Source organism: Chinchilla lanigera, unplaced genomic scaffold (genome assembly GCF_000276665.1).
Source record: "Chinchilla lanigera isolate Chin_1 unplaced genomic scaffold, ChiLan1.0 scaffold00016, whole genome shotgun sequence".
Taxonomy (NCBI): Eukaryota; Metazoa; Chordata; class Mammalia; order Rodentia; family Chinchillidae; genus Chinchilla; species Chinchilla lanigera.
This window is the reverse complement of record NW_004955417.1, coordinates 7,781,597-7,806,176: the sequence shown is the minus strand read 5'-3', so window position 1 is coordinate 7,806,176 and position 24,580 is coordinate 7,781,597. Positions and strand designations below refer to the sequence as shown.

At 35.1% G+C, this 24,580-nt stretch overlaps 1 protein-coding gene across 1 annotated transcript in view; it reads left to right on the top strand.

Annotated features, from left to right (window-relative positions):
* Tmem55a (transmembrane protein 55A) overlaps positions 1–24,580 on the top strand; it is a 56,528-nt gene that overhangs the window by 19,716 nt on the left and 12,232 nt on the right. The window contains exons 2-5 of the mRNA XM_013512854.1: positions 2,192–2,340; positions 10,094–10,200; positions 11,230–11,353; positions 14,194–14,246. Of these exons, the coding sequence (XP_013368308.1) occupies positions 2,192–2,340; positions 10,094–10,200; positions 11,230–11,353; positions 14,194–14,246 (433 nt within the window). The remainder of the gene's footprint in view (positions 1–2,191; positions 2,341–10,093; positions 10,201–11,229; positions 11,354–14,193; positions 14,247–24,580) is intronic.

Below are 24,580 nucleotides of genomic sequence, written 5' to 3'. Positions count from 1 at the left end.
ACAATCTATATGATGATAATTGAGAGGATACCACATGATAGATGATCAATGTGGAGTTTTTGTATTGCATTATGCTCTGACACTTTAAAGTATCACAGATTTAGCTGGGAATATAGCTCAGCAGCACCGTGCCTGCCTGGCAAGCACGAGGTCATGAGTTCAATTCCCGGCACCAAAAAGAAAAAAGAAAAGAAGAAAAACTAAAATATCACAGAATTATAGCCTAATATAATGGATAGAAAACCTCTATTTCAAAACAATTTTTTGCAATTATGATTGTGTTCTGTAGTGTTATAGAAGCCCCATAAGTTATAAGTTCTTTTTAGTATTTTTTTTTTTTTTTTTGGTTTTTCTCCGGTACCGGGGACCGAACTCACGACCTTGCGCATGCCAGGCAGGCGCTTTTGCCGCTGAGCTAAATCCCCAGCCCCAGTTCTTTTTAGTATTACTGCAATCATGTGTAGGACATGGCCCTTTCTAAATATCCTCAGATAATACCTTATATCAAAAGGAATTTCTCTGCCTATAATTGAGATACAAGGTATGATCAAAATATACAGTAGATGCTTAAATTTTAAAAATTATTACAGTAAGAGACACATTGCCATAACCCAACTTAATATGCATCTCTTCTTCTTGAAACACATATTCCTGCTACTTTCTGAAGCAGTTCTGGAAGTTCTTTTTCTTGAGTGTCTTTCAAGGTGTGATGAAAACAATGCTGAATGCTGCTGCTGAGTGCCATTCAGTGGAAAGATAGGTCCTAAAAACATTATCGTGGATCATAACCTTATTCACCTGATTTGGCACTGCACAACTTCTGGCTCTTCCCCGAAGTCAAAATGACCACCGAAGGTCAAAGTTTTGCATCAGTTCAGGATGTATGACAACTCAAGTTAAGACACCATGAAAGAGGACTTCCTGAACTGCGTCAGAAAGTGACAAGAATGATGGCATAAGTGCTTGAAGTGGGGGTGAGTATTTTGAGGGGGACTAATGGCCATGTGTCTTTTATTGTAATAAAATGTTTAAAATTTAAACATTCAGTATATTTTTGTTATACTTTGTATATACAGAAAGTGGTTAGGCAGTTACCTTGTAGAAATTCTGTGCTGGAGTACATGAACATTCTTTTTTCTCCAGCTTTTCTAATCTACATTCCTGATAGATGATTGCTGTGTGAATAAAGGTCTCACCCTTTATTCACCCAGTAAACCTTATAGTGCTAAAGTGGAAAAAAAGCAAAAGAAAGAACTCCCAAGTAACAGCGTCTGTGCATTTATTTGTGTGTCTTTCAGTTCACACGGGGAATTTTCGAATGTTCATAAAAGCAGGATGACCAACATGACCTTATGTACCACCGTATTTCTTTGTCGTGGTTGTTCCTAGAGTGCTTAATACTAGAATCACATTTTTCTCACCAGTGTGTACTTAAGTGTATCTCTTAGATTTTCAATTGCAAATAGAAATTGGAGACTAAACATTATTACATTTACTCTATTTCTTCTTTGTATCTGAAATCAGCACAGTTCTCATCTTAGTTCCAAGTGGTAAATTTGGTTTTTCTTAGCTCGTTTTCATTTTTCCCTGACTGCCTCTGAATTCTTGTCACAGGCTGAGTCGTTATTTTGGGTCAGGATACAGAGACAGCATGGTATTATGCAGTTTATATGTATGTGTGAGTGATCTTAAAACTTCATTATTGTTTATTTATTTATTTTTTTTTTTGGTTTTTCTCCGGTACCGGGAACTGAACTCACGACCTTGCGCTTGCCAGGCACGCGCTTTGCCACTGAGCTAAATCCCCAGCCCCTTCATTATTGTTGACCATTTGATGTATTGGTAAGATTTTTAGTTTAGGTATAAACCATAACTTTCTTATTAATGGCTCTATAGATTTACTCACAGGAATGAAGTGGCTATTTTGAGTATTGGTTAAGGAAAAAACCCCGAATCATTAGGGAAGTCCTAAGCAAACAAGATTAGGTTTTTGTCACAGTGAAGAATTATTCTTTATGATAACATAGTCCTATGAATGCTTATGTCCTGAAACTAGGGTAAGTTGACTACTTTAAAAACACAAATATGGGGGAAATTTTGATGATTTCTACTTTTCTTCTAGTGCTTATATGCTCCTACCAGTTGTATTAATTTCTTGGAAGCTCTAATTCCGTGACTAATATTTTTGCAGCAGAACTTCCACCTCCATATACAGCCATTGCAAGTCCAGATGCCAGTGGTATTCCCGTCATCAACTGCCGTGTGTGCCAGTCTCTAATCAATTTGGATGGCAAACTTCACCAGCATGTGGTTAAATGCACAGTTTGCAATGAAGCTACGGTAAGTGGAGAGTTCCATTAAAAAAACGTAAATTGTTATTTGACATCTTATTCCTATAAGAAGCTCTTTAGCAATGTTAATTAAGAGGAGGTGTAGGCTGGGTACAAATATGACAATTTTCTTCCCTCCTTTCTTTCTTTTGCCTCTCTTTTATAATGTAACAATGTCTCCTCCTAATCCCTTTCAAATTTTTAAAACTAGTGATTGTAAGTATAATGCATTGGGCTCTTATTAAAATGTGATTGGCTATGGCAGTTATTTGGAATTATCTTTAATATCTGTCTATATCACAACTAGATCTGTTCTGATTTTCACTGAAGTGAAAATATATTAGACTTTACTGCAAGTGTGGGCTTTGTCCTTAATATGTGAACATTTATTTCAATTTATTTTATATCTGTAGATTGTCAGTATTATTTTGGGGGGCTTTTGTGATTTTGCATGTTCACAAATCTCTTGAAGTTTTATTCCATTTATTAGATGTTAATTCAGTGAAATCTCAAAAAATACTGAGGGGCGTTTTTTAAAAATTGAACTGTGAGAAGAGCAGCTAAAATTTAAGAAATAATTTTTTTTTCTGTAGTACTGAGGATTCAACCTAGTGCCTTTGCACTGAGCTACCTGTCCTTCCTTCTTAAATTTTTTAACTTTAAAATGGGGTTTTGCTAAGTTATTATGTTGCTCAGGCTGGGTTAGAACTTGTGGTTCCCCTGCCTCAGCGTGTCAGTGTGCTGAGATTATAAGTGTGACCACCATGCCTAGCCTAAGCAAGGTTAAGCAAGGCTAATTTCAAGTAATGACTAAAGCGTACACTGACTTACATGAAATGTTTCTACTTTCCTAGTTAGACTATTTGTAAAAGTTCAATCTCCCTCAGAATCTACAATTAAATTTAATTAACTTTTTCTTATATGAAAAGAAAAGTTAAGAGATGGTTACCAATGAAAGGTACTGGACTTCAAATAGAAAAATCATAAAATAAAACCTTAAGTCATAAAGTATAATAGTTGTTGTGAATAGTTTTTTTAAAATTCTTGTAACAGATATTATTTGGAGAAGAACATTGTGTAAATTAGGACACCTACCAAACCAGCTGGTTTCTTGATAAACTGAGTAGTGACTAGGGAATTCAGTTAGCACTGACCTCTTTAGTGCTATGCAGAGCTGGTAAGGTAGTGAGAGTTGTGAGTAATAAACAGCAATTTAAAAGAGAAACAGTGCCTCACATGTTTCCCTGGATTTGATGTTAATGTTAACATTGTCTTCTTAATTCTTCACCCATCACCAACTTTTAGTCTTTAATAAATAGAAAAAAAAGAGAGTGATAAAAGTTTATGTTTATACTTACACGTGAGCAGCAGACTAGTTCATTCAGGCGGGAATCTTCAGCTCCCTGTAGACTTAGCAAATAAGGTCAGTCTAGCCTGTAGAAGCAATGAGCTCATACAGGATCAGTGAAAACTACTGTAAGAAAACTACTTCTGGAGATAAGAGAAACTGCTGAAAAACTTACGTGTTTACTGGGCTTGTGGAATAAAGAAATGTGTATAATTGTGAAGACTCCAGAGATGGAGAGTAATATATAATCAGATTGCTTTGTTTGATATTAGCAACATTACAGAGAAGGGGCTGAGGGAAAAGAAAGGCTTTGTGGAGTCTTTCATATGCAACTGGCTAATGTTTCCTTTTTATTTTAGTATGTTTGTGATGCATAGGTGATTATATTCATCTTGGGAAATCGGTACACATACATATGGACTCTAGATAATTTTTACTCTCCCTTCCCCTGCTAATCTGTACTTGATCTTAAATTTGTAAGTGAAGAAGTTAGACAACTAGGAGCTTCCCTGGAGAAAGTCCAGGTTGAAAATAAATTCATATAATGGTCTAGGGGCCAACAGAGAAATTCCCTCATGCTCTTTCTCCCTGTCCCCTGTTGAGTTGTACTGTGATTGATTCTCCTCGTGTCATCTAAAATGGGTATCAGTTTATCTGTCTTGCTGGGCAGCCATTCTGAAAGGAACCTGATTCATGTGTAGAGATGAAGAAACAAAACAAAACAAACAAAATAAGACAAAAAAACCAGGCTTAATAAAGTTTTTTTCATTTCAGCAGAGTGAATTAGGAAGTAAGGTATGTGTGGTGGGTCGGGGGAGAATGAATAGAAAAATGTTGGCAAGTCTTATAAATATAGAATTTAAGGCTAAAGGAAAAATGATTTTCTAGGACAAGTTAATGGGAAATTTGAGAAGTTCTTGTGCAAGTACTACTTGGTGACTGTGTAATTGATTAGAAGCCAGAGATCTGGAGGCTGACACAGGGGTTTGAGTCCTTGCTGTACTATTTAGTAGCTGTATCTTCCTGGGGACTTCACTTCTCTAAAACTATGCTTTTCTCAGGTAAAGTAGTATAGTAACACTAATACTTGCTCAGTGCCTGGCATATACAAGTTTATTTTGCCAACTAAGAATTTTAAAACTTATATATAGAGACATGCCCCACCCCCAGACCCAGCTTTATAGCCCACCAGACATCCAGACCTATCAAGGCTTGGGCTGGCACTGAGGATCGGTGCTCGAGATCTAGTTCAGTTGTCTTACTTTTTTTCTTTTATTTTAAAGAGAAAAAAATAACAACAACAACAAATACCAAAACAAAACAACACTAAACAAGAAAAACAATACATGATTTCAAAACAAGATGATAGGAATTTATAATAGTTGTTACATTACATATTGTTATCTTCAGTGAAGTTGCTCAGATTACCAGATGTAAGAATGCAGGATTGATCAAACAATCAAAGGGAATAAAAAGTAATAAAAAACATTAAAAACTATACTGAGCCTCACTAAACAAGATGGTAGGAATTCAGCAATGGCTGTTATATTGCATATTGTTATCTTCAAATAGTTGTTCAGATTACTAAATATAAGCATGCAAAATTGGTCAAGAAAAAAATGTAAGCATTACCTGTTCCTTTCAATAAACCAATAGACATCAGCAGTACAATTACCCCAGCTAACCTTGTATATACATATATATATTTTTTTCCCTTCTTTCTTTCTTTTCTCCTTTTGCTCATCCCAGTTGTTCCTTCCCCTTAAGCAGTTTCTTTCCCTTTCACAGTATCTATTGTACCTTTTGGGCTTTATTTACTCTTTCAGGTCCTTACAGTAGGGTGACAAATGTGGGGTTTACACATGCAGGTCTGATTTATTTCACTTACTAGTATGGTTTCTGGTTGCATCCATTTACCTATAAAAGCCTTGTTTATCTTTTTTTATAGTTGAGTAATTGTTTTAAAGGAGGAAACTGAGGAGTACAAGTGAGATAGGAATAATATAGAAAAACAAATCCTGTCATTTGTCAAATATGTAAATGTAATTATAAATTTTGAATATACAACATTAATCCAATTGTATATTTCTTGATGCTTTAGATACTACATATACATTCTGAATATTTGTGAATTTTACATACTAAGATTTCTCTGTAATATAGTTTTATAAATTATAAATAGCATATTGTTAATCTTTATATATTTCTATCAATATTGTTTATTTAGACTTTAAAAACTCTTTTAAAAAATTATTGCATATGCACAAAAGTTCCAAAAAAAATGTCCATATGAGTCTCAACTTCCAGTGGGGTTATATGCCAGTGAGCTGATCATAGCTGAGTTTAGTAACACATGCCTATAATCTAAGCTTCTTAAAAGGCTGAGGCAAGAGGCTCATAAGTTTGAGACTAGCCTGGGCCATAGCAATACTGTCTCAAAATAAAATAATAATAAAAAAGTTGCTTAGCTTAGCAATAAAGCACCCCAGGTTCTATCACCAGTATGGCAAAAAAAAAAAAAATGGAAAAGCTCATTTAAATTGAAAATATTGTAAGTTGAAAATGTAATTAGTACATTGAACCTGCTCATCATCGTAAGTTAACATAGCACACTCTACAGTATGGGTTGCTTCTCCTTGTTATCGCTGGGGCTTGCTACCACTTCCCAGCACCTCCAGAAAGTATGGTACACCCAGAAAAGGATAAAAATCCTAAGTATGATTTTTACTGAATGTCAGTTTCACACTATGGAGAAATTTTTAAAAATCACAAGTCAAACCACTGTATAACACAGGAATCACCTATAGACAGTATGAAAAATTCTTATATATCCGTCATTCACATTGCCCAGTGTTAGCTTTGTACGACAGTGACTTTTCCTCTCTAAATAATCTTTATTAGTGTATGTTTCCTAAAAACAAGGATTTTCACTTATACAATTGTAGTGCATTTGTCAAATGTAGGAAATTACATTGGTATAGTATTATCTAATCTTTAGATGTAATTCATGTTATACAGTGTCTCTCAATTTTACTTTGATGTTTCTTCATTGTTAGTTTCAATGTGTACATGCTTGGCCAGAATACTATAAGAGTGATGTTCTTTTTTTTAGTGTTTTATAAATTTAGTTTACCAAACTTAAATTCTACTATTTCAAGGAATGTTTTCTATGATGTTACTTAATCTCTCTTTTAAATTTACTGTGAATTTTTAAAAAAGAAATGTTAATATTAAGAGCAATTACAAGTTTTAAAGTTAAAATATGTCATAAAATTACTTCTTATATTCTATTGAGTAAAGTTTGAGAAAAGTCCAAACATATAATGAACTCCTTCACTATTTTTTTATTTACTGGTATATGTTTACTACATATAATAAATACATTCATCTTGGGGAATTGATACATACACATATTACATCTTAATTATTTTTATTTCTTTTTTCTGTCCTCTACTGTCTCTGTACCCTTAGGTCCCCTCCCCATCTCCACAAAGTCTGTCTCCCTATTTCCCATCTTATGTTTCTGTTTGTTTGCTGTTAAATAGGAGAAACCATGCAATATTTAACTTTCTGTGTTTTATTTATTTCATTTAGCATTATGGTCTCAAGAAGCATTAATTTTCTATAAATAATTCAAGTTTGCCTTTTATAGCTGAGTACTATCCCATTATATATATATATATATATATATATATATATATATATATATGAGTTATGCTGCTATAAAAATGAGTATGCAGGTAGCACTGTAATATAATAGTCACTGCAATATGATAGTCTTCTGCAATAGTCAGAAGAGATATAGCTGGATAAAATGGAATTTCTATTTTTAGTTTTTTGAGGAATCTGCACACTGATTTCTATAGTGGTTGTACTAGTTTACATTCCCACCAACAATGTAAAAGCGTTCCTTTTCCCTCACAACCTCTCCAGCATTTGTTGTTTTTTGAATTCTTGATAAGAGCTATTCGTTCTTAAAATGGAATCTTAGTGTTGGTTTGGTTTGAATTTCTCTAATGACTGAAGATGTTGAACATTTTTTGTGTGTAACTTATTGGCCATTTGAACTTTTGAAAAATGTCTTTTCATTTCAGTTGCCCATTTTTTGATTGTGGTTTTTTTGTCTTGTTTTGTTTTTTGGTACTGGGAATTGAACTTGGGATTTCACACTTGCCAGGCAGGCGCAGTTCGGCTGAGCTATATTCTCAGACCCTTATTGTGTCTTTTATTTGGGGTGTCTAATTGTTTTGAATTCTTTATATATTCTGGATAGTCCTCTGTCCAAGGACTAGCTGGCAAAATCCTTTTCCATTCTTTAAGATGTTTTTTTCACTCTGTGGGTTGCAGAGCTTTTACATTTGATATCATTCATTGATTGATTTTTAGTTGATTTTTAGTATTGTAATTGGGGTTCTGTTCAGAATGTCTTTTCCTATGCCTATGTATCCAAGAGTTTTACCTATTTTTATTTTCCAGCAGATTTAGTGGTTGTTTTAATATCTATGTCTTTGTGACAAATCTACTTCCAACATCACATTAAACAAGGCAAAACTGAAAGCATTCCTTGTTTTTTTTCTTTTGTTTTTTTCCGGTACCAGGAATCGAACTCACGACCTCACGCTTGTCAGGCAGGTGCTGTGCCGCTGAGCTAAATCCCCAGCCCCTGAAAGCATTCCTTCTAAATCAGGGACAAGGCCAGAGTGTCCACTCTCACAATTTCTGTTTAGTATACTACTTGAAACTTTAAGCAGAGCAATTAGACAAGAGAAAGAAATAAATTGGATACAAGTAGAAAGTGAAGAAGTCAAACTACTCTTATTCACAGGTAATATGATCCTCTACATAGAAGACCCAAAAAACTCTACCAGAAGATACTTAGAACTAATAAATAAATTCAGCAAAATAGCAGGATACAGAATCAATAGACAAAAATCAGTGTTGTTCTTATACAATAATAATTAACACATTGAGAAAGAAATCAAGAGAATAATCCCATTCCCCAAAGCTATAAAAAAATTAAATACCTAATGATTAACCTAACCAAGGCCTCTATAACAAAAACCATAATGCTCCAAAAAAAGAGATTGAAGAGGACATTAGAAAATGGGACAATATCCCCTGGTCCTAGATAGACAGAACCAAGATTATCAAAATGGCTATATTACCAAACATTATGTCTAATTATTTATTTTATATATTATATATAATGCATGTTAGACCAGTTGGTGTATTTTTGATATAGTTAATTTTAGCCTAGAAATGTTTTAGTTGTCAATGTGTTTTTATATGCTATACTAGTCTCTGCTGAACAGAGTATAAGTAATAAATTCTGGAATTATCTGCCTATGTCCAAAGTAAATATATTATATATATTATAATAATTTATTTAATGCAAGTATATGTTTATATGTATATATTTGTTTATTTAATGCAATTCACCAGCATTTTTCACAGAACTAGGAAAAACACTCTTAAAATTTATATGGAGTCAGAAGAGACCTAAAATAGCCAAAGTGATCATGAGCAAGAGTAAAGCAGGAATTATTACAATCCCGGATTTCAAGTTATACTGCAAAGTTACAGTGATTAAAAACAGCATGGTGCTGGCACAAAAATAGACATGTGAATCAGTGGCATAGAACTGAGGATATAGAAACAGCCCCAGGCTCTTTCAGTCTCTGATTTTTGACAAAGGCCAACAACATATACTAGAGAAAAGAGAGCCTCTTTAATGAATGGTGCAAGGAAAACTGATTATACAAATGCAGAAGAACGGAAAAGCCTCCTTGCTCTTAACTTGCACTCGGTCAAATCAAAGGGAATCAAATGCTTATTGAAGTGGAACAGTCCTCCACAATTCTTTTATTATTATTATTATTATTGGTCTTTTTTTGAGACAAGGTCTCCCTGTGAAGTTCAGACTGGCCTTGGGCTCACTTCGTAGTCCAGGCTGATCTTGAACTGGCAATGATGCCCCTGCCTCAGCCTCCTGAGTGCTGGGATTACAGGTGTGCGCCACCACGCCCAGCCACAATTCTTATTAAACTTGCTCTTCCTGGACAGGTACAAGAATTCTCTCAGTGGTTGCACCTGGCCAGTTTAAGTGACCTTGTCTTGTAAACTTTGGAAAAACAACTGGTGTGTGCTAAATATTTCTTTCATATTAAGACACCAATGTAGAGTAATTTTGAAATATGCTCGTAGTAATTAAATTTTTATAGTTCCCCCAAATTTTAGAATGTTTAACAACATTTGTGCTATTCAGAATATCTTGATGTGCACTTTATGCTGTACTTGGTAACCCTAAGAAAAACCTTAGTTTTTAAAGGAATCATTTCCTTCTTAAACACAAACAAGTTTTGACAGTCTGTATTTTGCTTAATTTGCTCTGTTTACATTTTCTTCCCTTATCTAGCCAATCAAAAACCCCCCAACAGGGAAGAAATATGTTAGATGCCCTTGTAATTGTCTCCTCATTTGTAAAGACACATCTCGGCGAATAGGATGTCCGAGACCCAACTGGTAAGAGCTAAAGATTCATTCATTTCTTCATTCAGCAAATTATTTATTAAAGGCTCATTATATGTCATGCTTTGTTCTAGATCCTTGTCCTCAAAGTGATTACAGCATATAGACGAGGGTTGTTTTTGTTGTTATTAAAAGTATGATGTACTTAGAATTTGAAGGTCCTAGGTACAATTTGTCGGAAAGAATATTGAGTGAACATTGGATGTTTTCTTTATATTATGCAAGACTTGCACTATAATAAATTGGTGGCTCATTGAATTGGTGCTTTTAGAACTAGTTAGTTTGTGTTTGAAATAGTTAATTTTAACCCAGAAATGTCTTAGTTGTCCTTATGTTTCTTATATGCTATACTAGTCTCTATGAACACAGTATAAGTAACAAATTCTGGAATTATTTGCCTATGCCCAGTGCCACTATGGATGTGCTTAGGTACAAATCTATAAGCGCCCGAACTGTGGTTTTCTTCTGTGATTTGTCTGGCGTTTTGATGATTACCCGAATTGTGATAGTTCTGTAAGATGGTAGATTGGAGAAATAAAGAAAGGGCAGCTCCCATTTTACTTTGTTTCCATTTCTGATGAAATAGGCATAGAGGAACACCAGGCTGCTATAGGAACAGGTTGTAACGCAGCACTTTGGTGCTTTCATGGTGTACTCATTTTTTGTTAATATAGAAATTTTTTTTACTCAGTTTTCTGTCAAACTCAACTTGCATCCCTAGGTAGGGAATAAGAAGAGTCTCCGATCTGAACTTACAAAACTTGGAAGTGACACTGAAATGGTTCCCTGATCATTGAGGAGGACCCATGCAATGATATATGGTCTCTATTCCAATATAATTTTTTTTGCTTCTGAAAGACTTGCTGTTACTACTTTTTGTGATTTGAATCCACAACTTGACACTTAATTTATAAAATAAGTATGACACGCTTTAATTGATACATTCATTTTTTTCATACCTTGCAGGTTTGACCCTCAGTCCATTTGTGGGATAGTGAAATTGTTTCCCTTTTCTGTCCACAGTAGACGCATAATTAACCTTGGTCCTGTGATGCTTATTTCTGAAGAACAACCAGCCCAGCCTGCATTGCCAGTCCAACCAGAAGGTACAAGGGTTGTGTGTGGGCACTGTGGAAACACATTCCTGGTAAGTCACTGGGTATTTGTCATAGAATATCAAGAATTTGTCATAGCATATCTGTAAATATTGGATGTGTTTTTAGAAGTTTCACCACTGCTAATGTCATAAATTTGTGTGAGGGCGATTGACCAAAAGGTTAAAATAGAATCTTATTTAGTAAGGTTAAAGTAATCAGAGGCACAGCTAAGATATGTAGCATCTTTTGTGACAAAAGACACATGCTGTGATTGGTCCAGTTGCAAACAGGAGCCTCTTTGACTAAGCCAGTGAAAATCAATGCTCTCTCTAGGTTTAGCTATGTGGTACCTTGACTTGGTGAGCAAATGAATCTTAGCCTTCTTTTCATCCACTCAGCAGAACACCAAGTGCACAGCCTTAGGCAGTGGCCCTATTTCATGGCTTCTAGATTCAAGAGTACTATTTATGATAATCTATCAAAATTTTTCTGACTTTTAAAAATTATTCTTGGACTAAAGGAAATGAACTGTGGTATCCGTAGTTAAATAAGTCATTAGCTAAAAATAAGATATAAGTAATTTGATATGAGCAAGAACTATTAAAGTTGTTGTTTCACTACTTTTAATTTCTAGTCCAAATTGGATCTTTAAAAAGTTAATTTCAAAATGATTTACCCTGTCAGGAAGGATAAGAATAGATTTTCTTTTGTTGCTCTACCTTTATAGGAGACAAAAACTTTTCTTTAGACCCTCAGGAGCACCGAACCCAGAGAAAATAACCTCCTCCTAGAGTAATGGAAAGCAGTGCAGGAACCTTACACTTAATTGAATACTTGTGGATGCTACACATAGGAAAGAATGCACAGGGAAAAGCTTAAAGGGGCATGGACTCAGTGTTTGGCTTTTGTTATTCAGAAATGTGGCGATGTTGGCCAGGAAGAGGATAAAGAATTTTAGGGAGAATTGGCAATACTGTTAATACAGAAAAGGGAATAAGGAAAATCAGAATGTTACAGAGCTTTTTCTTTGATTCTTTTAGAAGCATCTGACAGTGAATTCTAGAAAATGATCCAAATGGAGAGTTTAAATAGATATGCATGTGCATGATTTTTATTATTTTTAAAAATCATTTATGCATTTAGGTATTTTTACCCCAAAAGTAAATTATAAAGCAATATGCACGCTGTAGACTACTTCTAAACCTAGCTCTTTCTTACTTAGTATTTAGTGTAAGCAAGGGAATCATATTATATTAATGTAGCCTATTAGTAATTCTGATAAAAAATTTTAATTTTTTAGAAGGAAAAGATACTTGAATTAAAAGTATAATATTTAAAGGTGATTTCAGTATTTCCGGAAAACAGATTTTGGTGATCAAGATAATATAGTAGATATCTAAAAGATAGGAAATGTTTTTGAGAGTTGCAGATGAGTGAGCGAAGCTCAGTGGGGCTGAGGGTGTAGCTCAATGGTAAAGGACTAGCATGCCTGAGACCCTGGCTTCAACTGGAAACAGGGAGAGGAAGAGGGAGAGAAAGAGGCATCCGTGTCATAAAGAAAACATCCACTACAAAGCTTTTCAATCTGATGAGCAACCTCAGGCTTATTATGCAGATCACGATCAGTCTTTAATGTCTTTTATAGTATATTCTTTGTTCTTCAGACTTTATTAACATAGCTCATTTATTTATTCCATACTTAGTTTCAGCTTTGTAACATCTCTTGGATTTATATGGCTCCACTGCGACTGAGACAGATTAAAAAGATACATTCAGTTCAGTAGGATTGAAAATAAAGTGTGAAAAAAGTTAAGAGAATGAAAAGTAGGGCAAGAAGTAAAACATGAAATTATGCATAAGAATATAAGTACGCACAGTATTTAGTCCTGCATGTTGATAAAACTGAGCTGCATCTTAGTTTCAAGTCTTTCAGAGTTAATGAAGAAGAAAAGTGATTATAAGATATTAACGATATTTTAACAAAAAGGTCACACAGAAAAAGCTATTTCTGGCATTCTGAGACCTGCAAGAGAATTCTGCCATGATGAAGATAAAAGAACAATATAATAAGCTATGTTTTCAATCACATCTTGTGTTTATAAATAATCTTTTAATATATCAGTATTTATAAATTTGTTAAATTTGTTAAGAACTTACATTTTGACACTATTCACAGCCTGGCTGGAAGCATAGATATCGTTTAGAAAAGCTAGATTTGTGTTTTTCAAAGTGTTCAATGGCACATTCTTTTAATATGATACTTACAAGTGTTCTGTGAGTAAAGAATTCCATAATCACAGGGAATTGCTAAGATATAAAAACAAATAATTTTTTATCGGAACAATCTTTAGCACTTTTAGTATCCATCTTGTTAATACCTGAGATTTTTTATGTTGCACTATCAAACATTTTTTGTCTAACACACTTCAAAGTAAGTGTTATTTATGGTCAATTATATCCATCAAAATATATTCCAGTAGTATAATATTGTTACTAATTTAAACAATATATAGTAATGTATCTACATATTCCACTATTTAAAGATTGGACCTTAAGACTTAAAGGCAAAACAACTTTGAAGGTAAGCGAAATACCCTGGAAATGAACTGAAATGTTCAGAAATGACCCTAAATAGGGCATTAGATTCATTGTGAAACAAATCTAGGTTGCGTCAAAGCCTTGGAGAAGTCATGGGAACAGTTTCAGCAGGGTGTCTCAAACTATTATAAGGGGAGGGGAGAACTGTTGAAGGGAGAACTGATGTAACCATGAGAAGACCGATTACTTCTGCTGTGATCCTGGCGACATTTAAACTAAAAGAAACATTTTATCTGATTGGATAGTTTTCAGTTGTTTTTCTTTTCAATCCCTCTCTTTATTTATTTTACAGTGGATGGAACTAAGGTTCAACACTCTGGCAAAATGCCCACACTGCAAAAAAATGTAAGTTCTCTACCACTGGAAATAATATTGAGAAGTAATTGAGAGCAATTTAAAGAGTTCAGAATTCTCATCTAAGCAGACTTTTGATTTTAAGAAATGCTGTGCAGTCAATGCATACTTAATATATTTATGTTTTTCAAGATTGAAAATAAGTCATCTTTAAAATACTACATTTTGAAATTAAAAGGAATGGGCTTGATTGTTGTTCTCTAAAGGGAAATTGTTTCCTAAGGAAAGCTGATAAAGTTGTCAGTAAATTAGTGAGGATTTTCAAATGTCCTAAGAAGTTATACTTTATTGCAAATAGCCTAAAACTGATACTTATAAAATGGGCTATCATCTAGTAGAAAGTCCAAATTATTTCACAGTTCATAATTAGCTGATTATAAACTTTTTCATCACCTGCTAAACAGTTGTTGCTATGGTAAAGTTGATATAACTATTTGTCAATCTTATCTACTCAGTCTACTTCTTTCTATTTGTAAATGGGGTACCATTTTTAAGAAAAAAATTTGAAAGTAAACAAAAACTGAGAAGTAACTTTCTTCAGTCCAGGGATGAGCTATATCCAGTTCCTTACTCTATCTATCTATCTATCTATCTATCTATCTATCTATCTATCTACCTATCTATCTATATCTATCAACAGTCTAAGTTGTGATCCTCCTGCCTCACCACCCCATAGTAGTGAGATGACAGGTGTCCACCATTACACTTGGATAAGAGAAGATGTTTTGATTGAAAACTATGGCGTTAGTGTTGGAGGTCTTGAAGACCATGCTAATATTCTTGATTTTATAGGACAAGTCATAGAATTACTATAGTTTACAGTTGTACTCACACATATGAGTTTTACACTGAAAGAATGTAAAACAAAATCAATAAAGGGAAAGGCATAAGGGGCAAAACTTGAAGGAAGCCCTCCAAAGTTCCTCTCCCAGTGGAGTCCTCCAGCAGGGAACTGTTAGTGCACATGCAAGCTCTTGTCTAGCAGGACAGCTCACTAGAGACCGTGCTCACTTGGAGCTGATCACAGAGGAACCTATTGTCTAGCACGTACTAAAGTTCCAACCACCCAGAAAGAAAACAGGTCAGCATGAACCATATTGTTTATACTTTTTATCTATTTATTTTTTAGTACTGGGGATTGAAGCCAAGGCCTTTTGCACCAAGATACATCCCCAACCCTTTTTAGTTTTTACTTTAGTATATGTGCTGCTGAAGCGAGCACTTTTATTTTTTGAGACGGGGTTTTGGTAAGGCACCTATGTTGCCTGAGTTGGGCATGAACTTGGCAATTCTCCTGCCTCAGCCTCCTAGACTGCTGGGATTACAGGCATGTATTTCCCCAGCATGCAAAGCATCTATTTTGATAATAAATTTTCAAATTAAAATTATTTTCTACTTAAATATGTGAAGTATAATAAGCAAAAGTAAATCAAACTAGAATGTTTTGACATTTCAATTTTTCAAACTGAAGATATAGAATCATACTTTATACCTTACCTATTTTGAGAGTAGAGAAATCCCAAGAATGGTTTCTAAAAAGAAATAATTTAAAAGTATCTGAAAAGTAGAGAACATGTAATAAAATATCTCCATTTATCTTTGCTAGTTCTGAATTCAACTAAATATAGCCTTGTGAGAATAATTTTTTACAGCCTATTTTTAGCTTGAAAAGGACAGATATTTCCTTTTTCTTAGTTGTGAAATTAATCATCCAAATTCTTAACTTTGTTAAATCCAGTAGAAGCCTGAACTGCATAGCAAGACCCTGTCTCAAAAAGACCAATACATAAACAAATGAACAAATCCAGTAGAAATCTGTAGCTAGAGACACAAAAAATGCACAGAGAAACATATTTGAGGGAGATGCTACCAATCACTCCAATATGTGCAATAAACATGTAAATGATACATATTTCTGTGTATTGACAGTTTTATAAAAATGACCAAAATTAAATTATAAATCTCTTCACCAAGAATATTAAATTGGAAAAAGAAAATTGTAAGAACTAGAAAGCAGAAACTCCTTGGAATTAGCACACTGTGGTGCTAAGTTCAGTGATAATTCCTTTATGTTCATAAATAATTAGCTGTAATCTTTACAGCAATCCCGGAATTCAGGATTATTATCCTCTTTTCACAGAGAAGGAACTGTTAAGAGGAGTTAAGGAATTTTCTCAGGGAACTTGTATGGTTAATTATTTTAGAACAAGGGTAATGTTTTTGCTATTAATAAAGCAGTATTGAATATCTAGAGCAACACTGGCTCACAGGAAAGTGTTTTAATATAAACAAGTATTTGTACCAATTATGTAGGGAACAACTTGCTAGAAATTCACATGAAATAAATCAGCTTAAATATCACTAAGAGGAGGGTTTGTAGGAGTGGGGTCACATGCTAAACATGGGAAGATTTGAGCTTTCATTACTAGAGGGCAGATGCTGTTATCACATGAACACCCATAGCTGTTATTTTCTTTTTGAATGGTCTTCTTCATAACAAAATAATGGATCTGCTGGACTAAGATTCTGAGACGGAATTTTGTTTCTTAAACATAAATATTCTAAAACTGCTTTTGAGTTGCAAAGTCATTACTATGAAGCTAGCATGCTGTGTTCGGGAAGTTTCCCCAGAGTTCCTGAGGTAAAGGAGTATTTTCTCATGTCCCTGTTGCTTATGCAGGGACTTGGACTGTTGCAGTTAAAGGTGATATTTTTCTTGTAACTTGACAGTTTATGACCACCATCCAACTGGAGATATAGATCTAGCATTGTGAAATAGAGTTTGGACTATAATTCCATGCAATGCTATAGTGGGCCTAAACCTAATAGAGGCATTGATTTAATCCATGGTAATTCTCCTTGAATGCCTTTTGCTGTACACCACTGATGTATTCCATTGTGAATCACCTCCTACCTTTTTAAACAATGGCAGATTCTTACTACCAGATGATATACTTTCATTTTGCTTTTTTGTGCTTTTATAATTATTCATTGACTCAAAACAATTCTTCGTTAGGTACTGGGTACTGTAAATAAGAGATGTAATCTTGCTGTCAAAGGAATTTATTTTACAGACAAAGCAGGAGAAGAAGGAATAGACAATTACAATAAAATTTTAAGTGCTTGAAAGAGGTATGGTCAGCATGCTTTACCTTGAAGATTGGAGGGGAAGGGATCAGGTTTTCAGGAGGAAGCGATACACGAACAGTTCTCAGAAGGTGAGGAGTGTGATGTGAAAAGGAGGGCAGGGTAGTTCACTGAAGAGGGTATACCTGTACAAAGGTACAGAGGAGTCAGTGCAAGTGTGCTATTAAGGATATAGAGTGAATAGGACTGAATGTGTACGGACAAGGGAGAGAGATTGGTTGGGGTCAAGGATGAACTTAGTTCTGAGAGTTTACAGAGCCATTCACTAAAATAGAGAATACAGGACCTAAAAGAGATGTATCTAGCAGAGAATGATTAATTCATATTGAATGTAGTAGATATAGGGACCTCTAGGTTTGTTAGATTATCTAAAGCTTCACCCCATCTGCTTTTCAAATCCTTTTTCTGTACAGCATCTTAAATGTGTGAATTATAATTTAAGCAAAGTAGATTAAACTGGAATGTTTGTTCAGTACGGCCGCGGCTTCTCCTATTCTTTACTGGGATAACTGAAAACTGAACAATTAGATATTGATTAGTGCTTTTTTAACCAATATTTTATTTATTTTTTAATTTTTATGTTTATTAGTACATGTTTGCAGTACATAATGATTGCATTAATCTTGAAGAGTTGGTACATGTGCAAAACAAATCTTAGTTCTGTTTCTGTCCCCCACCTCATCCCTCCTGCCCTGCTCCTTCCGTCTCTTGATCTATTCTTATTTGCAAAAGCTCTATTTCTTTTCTCTTTTCTTGTAAATCCCATTTCCCTTTCCCCTTTCTCCCTTCCGTCCGTCTCTTGTTCCTCTTCCATTTGAAAAAGATCTCCCTACTTCCTGTTATCTTTTTGTTTTGCTCATTATTTATATTTTGGGCTCCTCACATAAGAGAAACCATGCTATATGTTAAGCTTGTTCATCTGATGTTTTTCACTTAATAAAATGTACAGCTTTACAGGTGAGCTAAAGCCTGCTCTGTATTCCTTCTTAAAGTGCCCTTGTTGACTTCCTCATTCCTCAACACACTTGTCCCCAGACATTCACTGTTGTTCCTCTCAAATTCTCCACCTCTTTCCCCCAGCTGCCCCAGGCTCTGCTGATGAGTTGCCGCCTGTCTCTCTGAGGTGATTGCAGCCATCTGTGAACTCACTATGCATAGGCCTCCCCTTTCTGTACTCATTCCCTTTCCTCTTCTCTGGTGGAAGAAGATCTCTCCAAGGCTTACAACTTCATTTGATCAAGGAACACCATTTCTTCTGGAGTAAAGCCCAGTGAGCTGTCTGCCAGTCCCAAGCAGGCCAGTGAATTTGCTCGGAGGAAATATATACCCCAGTTGCAAATTGAAATAGTTCACTCCTTATATTACTTGTTTTCTTTGAGCATTTGGTCCTGTTCATCTTAAAATTCTTTTTTTTTTCTTTTGGTTTTCAGATACTGTTTTCTTCCCAGTTTTTGCCACTTTTTAGATAGCCCTTTGTGTTTTCCTCTGTTCTTTTCATTTTCTCTTGCAAATTGTTAAATTCTGCTGTTTGCCAACATGGAAACTTGGCAACATTACATCTAGGTTTTCTTGTATGTTCCTATGTCATTTTGTTATGGCAAAATTCGGGCTGTATTCTGCAAGAGACTGAAGAACTTTATGAGAACAGACAAAGTTTTAATTTAGACAGGTCACCTCTTATCCCGATTTGCAAGTCAGGTAAGTGGGCATGGGCCTGTCTTTGTTCCCAGCTTATATATATTTTTGGTTTCCATGGTAACAGATTGGAATGTTGTAGCCCTGGCCACATGTTTTCCTTGTGCCGTGTAACCAGGTCAGGCTCTGATCATGAGTCCAACCACAATGACAGATACTTTCTGTACTCTGTTCTATATGTCCCCTTTTAGGTAACCACACATTTCCTTTATGGTTACAGTGTGTATCTAGGGCCAGGGAAGGAATGAAACAACCCAGGCAGGGTCATAGGTGGTTATCTGGGCTGGTGTTCTTTGTCTTTGGAGAAACATTCCAGGGCAAAGTCAGGACTGCAAAGTTAACTCTTTATAACCCCTCCGGGATGTTTCTCAAGACACATTTTGAGGCTTGCATTAAGACTAGAATTATTCTATCTTAGAACGATATGCTAAGAGTCACCATCCCCTACAATTTATGTGCCAGCAAATAATGATGAGTCTCTCTTTGGAGCTTCAGGTGTAGACACACAATCTCTCTTCACTGTCTTACCTATAGTTATTTCAACCTGATGTCTCCTGGTTTTCTCAAACACACCATGAGCAACTTCCTTACCTTACTCTGCAAACTAATCTTTCTTATACATTGATGAATATGTCATACAAATAGGTGTTATCCCATTTGCCCAAAAGATAAAGCCAAAAATCTGAGTGTATATCTTGCTTCATTTTCCATAGCTAGATGGCAATGTCTTACCAAATCTGTCTCTGGACATTTTAATTTTGTGAATCCTTGGTATTCCTGATTTAGTTCATACATTTAGCATCTCTCACTAAGATTACTATAATTGTTTGCCAATTTTCTATCAACCTCCATTCCAGCCTTACAGTTCTCAGTTCATTTACCAGAGTGATGGTGCCCACATACATGCATGATTTTAAACTCTCTGGTGTTAGATATTTTAATAACTGCCATATTCAGACCATGGCATAATTTTTGCAGGTGACATACTGCACACCCCCAAGGAGGTAGGATTTCCATAGGACTACTTATTTGTATATGTAATGGCATGCAAATTACTGTAAGGAAAGTCCGCTTTTAATTTTTGGTAGAAGTAGTTCATATGAATTACCATATAGGCTTACTGACTAAATTCTAAAATCAAACTCCAAACCTATTAACAAGATATATCTAGGTCTCCAGATATAAGACTATGCCTAAGTTACCTGTGGGTATCTTTGCTTTCTTCCAGCTCTACACACAACTTTCTATGTCTCAGCCTCAATAAATCCTAAAATTCTTTTAAAAATATATTATGCAGTTTTGTACTTCTCTTAATCTCATCCTGCTAGATCTGGGATAGTCTGACTAGTGTGTTCCTTACCCTGTCTTACCTGAAAAACATCTATTCAACCTCAAATATCTTTTGCTTATATTGTTCAGCTGCAGAAATCATCTGTTGCAGAAAGGTTATTCTGCTGCTCATTCTTTCACAAAAGTATTTTTTTTTCATACCTGAATAGCGCTACTATTTTCAACTAAATTAACTTATTCCTTCATCTATTCATATCTTTCCTTGTCTTTAAACTCTACTGTATTAGTCCATTTTTTCTTCCTGTAAAAATACCAGGAACTTCATGCTTTATAAAGTAAAGAGATTTATTTTAGCTCACAGATGTGGTGTAAGGTTAGGAGCCCACATCTGGTGATGGCCATCCTGCTGGCAGCCTCCCAAGGCAGTGCAGACTGTCACATAGTAGGAGACAAGGAGTGCACATTTATGGGTCTGTCTCTGATCTTTGTCTTCTTATAAGACAACCAGGATTCAATCATAGTTTTCCACCTCCATAACTGTATCTAATCCTACTCATCACCTTAACATCTCCACCTCTACACTCCATTTAGATTGTTCCCACTCTCTTAAAACCTCATAATGAAGATTGAACTGTAGCACGAGTTCCAGAGGAGATAGGCCATATTCAAACCCATAATACCTACTTAACAGGACCTTCCCTCTTACCCCATCTGAAAATGAAAATGTAATGTAAAGATCATTGCTTTGTCCCTCTTCCCTTATACATTTCTATCGCATTAGCTACACTAGCATTTTCCAGGAGTTCCTCATAATCCTAGTGTTCTGTAACGTGTTTTTGTGAATGGGTAGGTTAATAAATTGATGAATAAATAGTTTGTTATGGCTTGTGCTAGATGTCTCCCCCCAAATTCTCATGCAGTCATAGATGGGGTTTTTTTCAGCGGTGTCTGGATCTAGAGTATATGATGCTGGGATTGATTCACCATGCAATGCTAAGCTCAAGGACACTAGGATTAGTAGCTAAGAAGCCTGGATAAGATATAAGGGGCAGAACGACCCTGTTAAGGTCCCTCCCTTGTTGCTTTTGCTACCAGTTGCCTGCCATGAACCCTCTACAAAGCCACTCTGCCTTGGAGCCAGCCAATTATGGACTGAAACCTCTATAAACTGTAAGCTAAATAAAGCTTTCTGCCCTGAACTTGTGGGTGTTGGGTATTTTGTCTCAGCAATGAGAGGAACGTAATTAAGACAGAGCTGTTGGGAACATTGAAAGATCTTTTCTCTTGGAAGTTCACTTCCCACATTTTTGTATGTACTTTTGCCTTTCACATCCAGCTATAACAAGTATCCTTTTAATGTATAGCTCAGGTAATAAAAAAGTTGAGAAAATACCCAGGGGTGAAAGATAAAGCGATAACTGGAGTTATTCTGAGGGACTCAGTGTTCAGGCAGGAATGAGAGACATGGCCTTGGCTTTGCAGAAGGTGGAGGGGTTGGAGTAATACTCTCTCCCAGTGAAGTCCTTTGAGTTACTATTCATGCAGAAAAGACTAGGTCAGGAAAAAAATCCCCTAGAAAGGAAAGGTATTAAAAGACATAAATTATGTCAGCAAACATCTCAACAGCAAAAATGGAACCCAGAACCCAAATTTAGAAATACTTAAAAATACTGAGAAAACAACTGTCAAAACTGGCATTATGCAGTTAAACTATATCATAGAATAAAATAAAATAAAATATATTTAAAAATGCAAAATAAGCCAACCTACAAGCAAACCAACAACAACAAAAAAAACAACTCAGGAAATCTACCATCTTCATGCTGTCATTTTAAGAAGCTGCTAACAGATGAATTAGGAGAGATGGAAAATATTCCAGAAGAAATATCTGCAATGTAACAAGATAAGGTAGATCAGAAAATCATAAACACTCATCAGAACAGTGGTTGTACAAAGTAGCAGAAGCAGTATCAGTAATGTTAGTGCAAACAAATTTGAAGAAACAAATATATAATAGTGGTGAATGGGATGGGAGTGGAGTGTTTGGAGCTGTTTCCTAAAATTTTTGAATTTCCTGTAAAGATAGACTTATTGGATGGTTTTAGTTTTGAAAAGATGTTCATGCTAAAATTTTAAGTGTATCATTTTTTTTTTTTTTTTTTGTCTTTTTGAGACAGGGTCTTGCTATGAAGTTCAGGTTGGTCTTGAACTCACAACGATCCAAGAGCCTCAGCCTCCTGAGTGCTGGGATTACAGGCATGTGCTACCACGTGTGGCTTACGTGTATCTTAAATAAATGGAATAAAACTAGTGAGTAGAAGGAGAAATAAAAGAACATAGTTGCTCCGAAGGTCTGGGAAAGGGGACAAAAGAGTATAAAAACAATAGAAAGCAAAATAAGATGGAGAAATAATCCATATCTATCAGCTTAAGCATGCTAGTAAAATTTACTAGAAATTATTAGACTGTATTGAAGAATATCTATGTGAAATCTGAAGAAGAAGCACATAAAGTATGAGACACAGAATAAAAGAGGATGGACAGAGATGCAAGCATGTAATGCTAACTAAAAGATATACCAGGTAAACACAAAACAACACTAGAATAGTAACATTAATACCAGTTTAAATAGTACAAACTGTTGTTTTCTTCTTTGTTTTAGTAATAGAACCTCAAATTTACTGGCTACCCAGCCAAAGACAGTACTCCTAGCCTTCCTTGTAGGTAGCTCTGAGTTTAGGTTTCGGAACAATTTAATGTGAACATTGAAATGTACACCTTCCTGACACACTTCTTAGAGACAGAATTCCTTGATTTAGTTTTCTTTCTCCTCTTCCAATTGGTTGAAAAGGGCAACTGTAGCCGGAATCTTGTGGTCCTTGTTAAGTCTGACAGTGTCAGTCAATTGCAGAATAGTGCTGTTTACCAAGCCTGGGCTGTACATTTACAGTAGAATTTAAATGGTATAGAAGTAAACCTTCATTTAAACTACTATACTCTGGATTTCTGTTACAGGATTTTAGCACGTGCCTTATCCCATACTCTTTAGTATTAAAAAAGTATTATTATGGTGACTTTATAAGAAACAAATTCTAAACTTGTGGGCATCAAACAATATAACTTCAATATATGTAAAATAAAGATGGGAAATTACCAAGACTATGTTCTTGTAGGTCAGGACATAAATATAAGAGGCAATTTTTAACATACTTCTAAAAGAGCAATATTTTTATGATGGAGATAGGAAGAATTTCCTAGACAAGGTATAAGAAAGCACTAACCTTAGAGGAGTTGATCATTTTGACCATACTAGAATCACCTTACATTACATTGATTTCTAAAAATAAAAACTTTATGAAAAGATATTATTGCAATGAATTTTAAAAAGCACAGTTTATAAATTGGGTGTTGTGGCACATCTCTATAACCCCACCATTCGGGAGGCTCAGGCAGGAGGATTGCTATGAGTTTGAGGCCAGTCTGGGCTAATAATGAGTCCAAGTCCAGCCCGGACTACAAAGCAACACCTTGTCTCAAAAAAAAAAAAGTTTATAAAAAGATAAACACAATATATATAGTTGCCTGTACTAGTGTCTAGATTATACAAATCTGTGAATCAGTAAGCAAAACATAGCTCCAGATAAAAGGGCAATAGATATGAACAATTAAAAATAGGAAAGAAGACTAGCCAAAGAGCAATTGAAGAGATGTTCAATCTTGCTAGAAACTAGAGCTATCCAGATTTACACTGCAATAAAATACCGTTCTTATCCATAAAAGTTTTAAACATGAGAATAATAAAAAGTATTGAAATGTTGATGAGAATTGGGGACGGAGCAATGATAGCTCTTGCATAGTTTTGTAGGCAATATAAATGTAGTATGTATTAAAGATGTGTCTATGATACCACTCAGCATTTCTATTCCTAGGTGTTTGAGAAATTCCTGCATATATAAATACAGAACCATAAAAGAATATTCAAACTGGCATTGGTATAACAGCAAAATATTAAAATAATCTGAATGTCCATCCACAGGGAAAGTGAGTAAACTGTATTATATTCATATAGTGAATGAAAGTTTTGAAAATGAATCAACTAGGGCTGGGGATTTAGCTCAGCGGCAAAAGCGCCTGCCTGGCAAGCGCAAGGTCGTGAGTTCGGTTCCCGGTACCGGAGAAAAACCAAAAAAAAA